This window comes from Tursiops truncatus, chromosome 15, assembly GCF_011762595.2.
Source record: "Tursiops truncatus isolate mTurTru1 chromosome 15, mTurTru1.mat.Y, whole genome shotgun sequence".
In the NCBI taxonomy this organism is placed as follows: Eukaryota; Metazoa; Chordata; class Mammalia; order Artiodactyla; family Delphinidae; genus Tursiops; species Tursiops truncatus.
In genome coordinates this window covers 9,369,301-9,376,942 of record NC_047048.1, presented here as the reverse complement: position 1 = coordinate 9,376,942, position 7,642 = coordinate 9,369,301, and the positions used below count along the sequence as shown (strand labels likewise).

Sequence of the window (7,642 nt, the reverse complement as noted above, 5' to 3'; positions counted from 1 at the left end):
GAGAACATTACTCAACCCAGATACCTTCCAAACTTCTCAGCAAGATTCCGGGATCTTCCCGGACTGAAGGCGGGCCAAGAACTTTGAGCTCATTGGCTGGTGGTGGAGGGGTGGGCGAGTTGCCAGCGCTTTCCTCTGATTGGACATTTTCTCTTAGCAGAAAACCAATCATCGAGGGAGGTGGGGGCGTGGCCAGGCTCGCCTACAGGCCCTTCCGCGAGTTCCAGCGCCCACCCACCCCGCTGGCGTGTCAGATAGGAGGTGAGTTCTGAACCCCTACCACCTAAGGGGCCCTTCCACCCTGGAATCCCGCTCGCGTTGGCCGACAAGGAGGTGGGGCAGGTCCTCCCTCCCGCCGAGGGGAACACCCCTTCCAGCAGCCTTGAGTCCCCAGGTGTCCAGCCTCGCCCTCCCTGCGCTCAGTGTCCCCACCCCCACCCCCAGTGAAATGGGATTGCATTGTGCCGGTGGCCGGGAGAGGCCCCCTCCTGACAGCCTCCTCTGCTGGGCATGATGGGTGGGAGGGAGGTGAGACTGAGGTGGGCCTCAGGACACGGAAGCCGTGTCCCACAGGAGGATGGCTCTGGAAGAGGGCCGGAGCCTGCCCGAGGTGCGGGCGCGAGTGGGGGCTTCGCATGGCATCACCGACCTGGCCCACAAGCTTCACTTCTATGACCAATGGGCTCCGGATTATGACCAGGTAAACCGGCCGGGTCCTCACCTCTGCTTCCATCTGCTTGCCCGGCCTCAGTTTGCGTGTCTGTAAAGCCGGAATAGTGAGCCTTGCATCATCGCAGGGCAACGAATGTGAGAGGGAAGTAAGACCTGGGTGCAGCCCTGCAGTCCTGTCTCTTCTGGGACTGGCTCCTCTTCAGCGCATCCACAGTGGCCCTGCCCTCTCACCAGCCCCATCTTCCAGACTGGCAGACCCTAGAGATCAGGGGCCAAGACATCCCCACCCTGGGACTGCAGTCCAGGCAGAGGTGCCACTGAGGGGTCAGTATGAACTAAGCAGAGAGCCATGCCAAGGCCCACAGAAAAGACCCCAGCCGTGGGCTGAGGGCTACTCTCCAGTCCCCGCCCCTTGACAGAGGAAAGCACCTCATACCTGGTTCTCCCCTCACTGTAGTCCCAGCAGGCCCTGGGCCCCCGATGCACACAGCTAGGCCGGGCTGACTCCTAGACCACCCAAAAGGAGGTCCCCCAAACACTGGGGCACGGGGTGGCTCTTGGTGCAGCACTCTGTCCCCAGGATGTGGCCGCCCTGCAGTACCGCGCTCCCCAGCTCGCAGTGGACTGCCTCACCCAAGCCCTTCCAGGTCCACCCCACGCTGCCCTGATCCTGGACGTGGCCTGTGGTACTGGCCTAGTGGCTGCAGAGGTGAGACCACCCTAGATCCCCTGCCCTCCCTTCAGCCCCCACTTGCTCAAAATTCCTACTACCCCAGGCCCCAGATCCCCGCCTCCCTGCTCAGACTCACTGGTTCCAAACACTTGGGCTACATCCACTGCGGGGACCACTGTCCTCCCCGAGGTGCAGGGACCTAAGTGGGAGGCGGCAGGTATGAATTGTGACTGGGTCCCCCCACCCCAGCTGCAGGCTCGGGGCTTCCTCCAGCTGCATGGGGTGGATGGGAGCCCAGGGATGCTGGAACAGGCCCGGGCCCGTGGCCTCTACCAGCGCCTCAGCCTCTGCACCCTGGGTCAGGAGCCTCTACCCAGCTCTGAAGGTACTCCCCTACTCCCTTCAGCACCCGAAGGTACACCCTCTGACCAAGCCCACCTGACGTAGCCCCTTTCTTTTGCCAAGACTCCATCCCCTTTGCCTAGCCCTCCACAAGCCCCCTCCCACGCTGAGTCCTATTCTCTTTTCGAGCCCCCCAATCCCTCACTGAGACGCTTTCTCCGAAACTTCCGTCCCATGATCTGACCTCAGTCCAGGACTGGGCCACATCTGCCATATCCCCCACGGGATCTGGGTCCCACAGACACCAGTGGCAGGCCTGGTCCCTCCCCAGGCCCTGTCATGCGCACCCTCCCCCAGGGTGGTCTGAGGCCACACTGAAGACAAACCACCACACCATGTCCGCACCTCCACACAGGGACCTTCGACGCGGTGCTGGTGGTGGGCGCCCTCAGTGACGGCCAGGTGCCCTGCAGTGCCCTACCTGAGCTCCTGCGGGTTACCAAGCCAGGTGAGAAGCAGCCCATCCAGCCACACGCAGGCACCTTCCCTTCTCCACACCCACAGACGCAAGCCTCAGAAAGCCTCAGGCCAAGCGAGAGTAGGGTTATGCCCAGGGTCACACAGCCTGGCATCCCAGCCACAGCTGCCGTCCCAGGCTCGGCTGCAGCCGTCACCATCAACAGACCCAGGCAAACAGGCAGGGCGGGCAGGTTGCCAGCTTGCCTCTTATCCACTGGGAAACCGGAAGCAACTCCACTCTCCTCTCCAGCCTCTATTTCCTCATCAGTAAGCAGAGTGGCACAGTCCCTTCCCCGTAGGATTACAGTGAGAATTGGGTCAAGTAGTGTCTGTAAGGCCTGTGTTTCAGTCCTGGCACATAGTAGGGGCTCCGTTGAGTTCCCTCATCTTCCAGCTTCCCCACTAACCTAGGGGGAGTCTCTTTCTCTTTCGTGACCTCAGTTTCCTCATCTGTGAAATGGGGCTGCTCAGGTGAGATGATAGATGTGAGTGCTTTTCTATAAACTCCACAAGTGGGGCTGATGTGCAGGTGAGGGTTGTGTTTACTGTGCTGCTACTGTGTGCCTTGCCCCGTGCTTGCTTCTGCCCTGGGGAGAAGGTACACACCCAACCCACATGCCCCAGAAAGGGGCCAGGGGAAAAAGACCAAGCCCGAGGTGGGCCCACAGGGCTGTGGGTGCTCAATGCCCTGAGAATTCAGACAAGAGAGGCATTTGGGACAGCTGGGATGGGGAGTGAGGGGCAGTCCACGCAGGAACACAGCCTAAGTGAAGTCCCAGGTAGAAAGGAGAGTGGTGGCGTGTGAGGACCACGAGGCTCAGACCTGGCTGCAGGACAGGATCTGGAAGCCCCGAAGGTGCCCCATCACAGCAAGATTGCATCTGGTCCCTGCCCCTTCACCCCTGCTGGGCTCAGCAGGGGCTCTGGCTAAGTCAAGACAGGTCTAGGCAGGCCTCATCCTCAGGGAACCGCAGAGGCTGACAGATGCAGGGACATTGGTGGCATCAGAGAGAGAGGTAGTGATCAGGCTCGGGAGGGCAGGAAACTCCCATCACCTGAACAAGTAAGGACCAGACCTCCTCGCCCAGCCTGTGCTTCCCAGTCCCCTCAGCCGGCCAGACTGCCCGCCCACATGTCACAGCCTCCTTGCTTCAGAGCCTTTCCTCTCACGAAGCCCCTCTCTGCCGGTAGCACCCTGCTTCTCCTTACCTCCTCCTCCAGGAAGCCTTCCAGACTCCTGTCTCTCCTGAGTATATCTGAGCCCGCATACGCTAGGTGCCTGGAGAAGACCTGGAGTGACAAGGTCGTTCATTCATTCAGCCAGTGCTTACTGACTGTGCTGGCCTTCCTGTGAGACAGGGTAACCATGCCTGCAAGCTGGGAAACTGAGGCTCCAAGAGGTGAAGGGAGTTGCCCAAGGTCCAAAGCCCATGAGCATTCAGACACAGCCATATCCTCCAGGAGAGGGGCTGGGTGAACAGTGAGAAGGGAGCCCCCTCTGTCAAGGGAATTCAGCCAAAAATTCCCAGCATAAAGGACACTCAAGCCTTGAAAGGTGTGTAGGAGTCTGGTAAGCTGAGGAAGCAGAGGGTATTCCTGGGGGAGGGATCAGTGAGCACCAGGGGCTTGGAGGTGGGAAAGGCTGGCCCGGGGGCAAAGCTGGGAGAACTTCCTCCCTTGAGGATGTGAGCAGGAAGGGGACAACCTTCCTGTCCCTGGCTCCTGCCCCTCCCTCACTCGCCTGCTCCTTCCCCACCCCTCCCCAGGTGGGCTGCTGTGTCTGACCACCAGGACCAACCCATCCAACCTGCGTTACAAAGAGGCGCTGGAGGCCACCCTGGCCAGGCTGGAGCAGGCCAGGGCTTGGGAACGCCTGGTGGCCTGGCCTGTGGACCAGTGGGAACTGGCCACCTCCGAGCTCGAGGTGGGGCCTGGCACCTCTGACAGCGACGGCTTCATCTCCGGCATCGTCTACCTGTACCGAAAGCAGGAGGCAGCCCAGGCTGAGGGAGTGAGGCCCAGTGCCTAGCCCCCAGCTGGCCTCCGAGCCTCCATGAGGCCTTGGCCAGGCCCATGGCTGGGCCTCCTCTGCTTTGCCTGTAAAACGAGGCCGCTGCACCAGCCCTGCCCCTCAGGAGAGCTATGCCTATTAAATGAGTCCCAGAAGCGGCAGCAGAGCTCTGGCTCGGCGGTTTTCTCACCCCTGCAAAGAGTGACATCTGTCCCTATGGAGGACAGAAGAGAAGAAACAGGACAGAGAGGGGCCCCATCCCTGGCTGTCCCTGTGCCAGGCACGATAGGGCCACAGATGTGACTCTGACCCCTCCTGGGGTGGAGGGCCCTCTCCCTCTAACTCACAGACCAGGAACCCGTGCTCACGCATCTGGGCCTTGGCCAAACACTTTCACGTGTCCAGGATTCGGTTTCCTCATCTCTAAAGGGATCGGAACGCGGAGCCGAGGGGCTCAGGGCGTAGCTTGGAGGCTGCCCCAGAGCTGGGCAGGTGAAAGGGCCTCGGTGACTGTCCGCACCAGCACCAGGTGGGGATGTGAACAGGGCTGATGATAATGCCTCCAGACAGGAGCCAGGGAAGGCTTCATGGAGGAGGAGGCGCAGAGCTGAGCCTTTGGGACTAGAATTCAGAAGGGTGGAGAAAGGAAGAGGGACGTTCCAGGCTGAGGGCAGAGACAGCCTGAGCAAAGGCTGGGAGAAGGGACCTGGGGGGTGAGCAGACCAGCCTGGAGGCCCAGACGGAGCTGGAACAAAAGGAGGGGAGGGCAGGTGGCCCATCCCCCAGGGCTGGCTGTTCTCGTCTTTCCTCCCTCCTACAGTCCCCAGCACTTTCCTAAGGTCCTGGGCTTTACACTCTGACAAATGGAGGGCTTGAGCAAGGTGACTCCAAAGCTCGGGGCCAGTTTCGACGTCTCACAATTCCCCAGAACCAGTTTTGTAAGTCTTCTGGTCCTGGCCACCACACGGTCGTCCTGCCCCTCACCACCCCCCTGCCCAGGCTTCCAACCCTGCCCTCCCCTCCACCTCCGCAGCTGAAATCAGAAACGATACAGTCTTCCTGTGCACAGGTCCCATTTATTGTAGAAAATAATAGCAATTACCGTGACAAATAGTTTAAATTACAAAACAGAAACCACGTAGCAGCAGGGGGAAGCCCCAGGACTTCCTGGGGTTAGGACCAGAGAAAGAGCATTCCCCCTGCCTCTCCCAGGCTCTCCAATGACCTTGGCAGGGGTGAGGATCCAGAGGTGGCCAGTCTCAAGGGGCCCGGGGTCCTTCTTCGGAGCCTGCAGGACAGGGGCTGGAAGGGGTGTGGGCAGCCTGGGCCACATGTAGCCCCCTCCCCCACCACTACCCAAACCAGTTTGTAGCACCTCTGCCCCTCCCCTCTAAACCTGTCCGTCCACTCTCTGCTCGGCAACTATGCTCCAAGGGCAGGTGGGTGAGCAAGGCGACCGTTCTCGTGGCCACAGGTTTCCATGGGCAAGGCGCAGCCCAAGCGCTCGCTGACCCACCCAGAGGATGCTGGCAGACAGAGTGGGGAGGATCAAAGAAGGGGGCCGTGATCAACACGGGCATAGTCCCATGGTCCGCTGAACACCCACTCAGAGGCAGAGCCCAAGCAAAGTCAGGGCTGAGCTGTCCGGGCCATCAGGAGCCAGCCCCCCGTATCCACAGCCATTCCGAGGAGGGTGGTACAGGAGTCTCTTTCCATCCATCCTTGCTAGTGTTGGAGGTGACCTTGAGAAAATGTCCGACAGGGCCAGGAGGGGCTGAGGGCTGCTGGCCAACGGCCTGGCTCAGTCTCTGCTTGGCAGGCCATCCTGGGGTCACAGTAAGCTCAATCCAGGGAGAAACAAAGCTGAAAGGAAAAGAGTCAACGGTAGCGCCTTACACGTAGTTGCTGGCTGGAGCGGAGCGGGCGGCAGAGTACTTGGCAGAGTAGGGCTTGTCGGTACGGGGTGGGCAGTTGCAGCAAAGCAAGGCCCCACCGAGCATCAGCAGGCCAGAGGCGGCCCAGCCAATGTAGAGCGAGGCACCCATCTCCCGCTTCTGGCCCGAGGCCACCAGTGGGTTATAGAAGTCGCGGATGATATTGTGGGCCGTCCAGGACACGGGCACCATCACCAGCAAGCCGGCCAGCAGGAACACCACGCCGGCCACAATCATGGTCTTGGCCTTGGCGCTCTCATCCTCCACGCAGTTGGTGCACTTGCCGCCCACCACCGAGAGCAGCACACCGAGCACGGCCAAGATGATGCAGATGACGATGAGGGCGCGGGCCGCCTGCAGGTCCTGCGGCAGCGCCAGCAGCGAGTCATACACCTTGCACTGCATTTGGCCCGTGCTCTGCACCACGCAGTTCATCCACAGGCCCTCCCAGATGGTCTGGGACGTGACGATGTTGCTGCCGATGAAGGCCGTCACGCGCCACATGGGCAGCGCGCAGCTCAGTATGGCGCCCAGCCAGCCCAGCACGGCCAAAGCGATACCCATCACCTGCAGCCCCATGGAAGCCATAGCTTAGCGTCTGCTGGGGTCTAGGACCTGGAAGGCTGTGGGGATCCGGCCCTGGAGGCTGTAGGAGTCCAAGTGCCGAGGATGAACACTCAGCGTTCGCAGGGAGGTCTTTCACGGCAAGTCCAGAGGCAAAGCCAGTTGGAGCAGCTCCGGGTGCCTTTCCTGAGGGTCAGAGGCACAAACCCAGCGAGAGTCAGAGTGTAACACAACCAGTTCCTTCCTGCCGACAGCTGCCGCAAGCTCTCAGGCTAAAGACTGGAGCGGTTATAGGGCTCCGCGGGAGGGGCGGGGGCCGAGGGAGGGGTTTCAGTCCCTGGAGCCGCCCCCTGACCAGTTTCTCTAGATTCCTGAGCCTGCCAACAAAAGAACTTTCAGGCCCCAACCCTCGGCCCCTGAGTCACCACGCTGGAGAGCCAGTCTCAGAGGAAACTGCCCTTTCCCCCTGCCCCCAGGCCCGTGCTGAGGTCATCCGGGAGATAGACACTGAGTCACAGCCTGCAAACACCTGGACATACCTGGGGGGCCGGAGCGGGGAGCCGGGCCTAGCCAGGTTTGGGGCCTGAAGACCAGGGTTCCCACACCCCAGGGCTCCCTCATTCCAGGCTTGGGTGGTTGGATGGAAGGTGGCTACCTTCAGGGAGAGGGTCTGAGGATAGAGTCCTGGGAACATCAAAGAGCAGCCCCACCATGATTACTGATGTCAGAGTCCTCATCAGCTGCATCACTGGCCTGACAATTACTTGTTAAGCGTCTCGCCATCCATGCATCTGCATTACCCGCGTCTGGACATTGGCCTGATGTGGTCCAATTTTAAGGACCAAGGAGCTGGGGGGCCCGGACTCCTGGGTCCATCACGTGCCCTCCCCATCTCTCACCACCATCACCTGGCTTCCCAGCCCTGCC

At 60.8% G+C, this 7,642-nt stretch overlaps 2 protein-coding genes across 2 annotated transcripts; one reads left to right on the top strand and one right to left on the bottom strand.

Moving 5' to 3' along the window:
* The first annotated feature begins 294 nt into the window (after nt 1-294).
* On the top strand, nt 295-4,383 carry METTL27 (methyltransferase like 27). The gene is given in 6 exon segments (XM_033839498.2): nt 295-700; nt 1,253-1,381; nt 1,595-1,730; nt 2,103-2,195; nt 3,973-4,093; nt 4,095-4,383. Coding segments are annotated over 6 exon segments (729 nt in total). The 5' UTR covers nt 295-577; the 3' UTR covers nt 4,222-4,383.
* Nucleotides 4,384-5,273: 890 nt separating this feature from the next.
* CLDN4 (claudin 4) lies at nt 5,274-6,986 on the bottom strand. Its single transcript, XM_004310812.4, has one exon. The coding sequence runs from the start codon at nt 6,737-6,739 to the stop codon at nt 6,110-6,112; it is 630 nt and encodes a 209-aa protein (XP_004310860.1). The 5' UTR covers nt 6,740-6,986; the 3' UTR covers nt 5,274-6,109.
* Between the last annotated feature and the right edge of the window lie 656 nt (nt 6,987-7,642).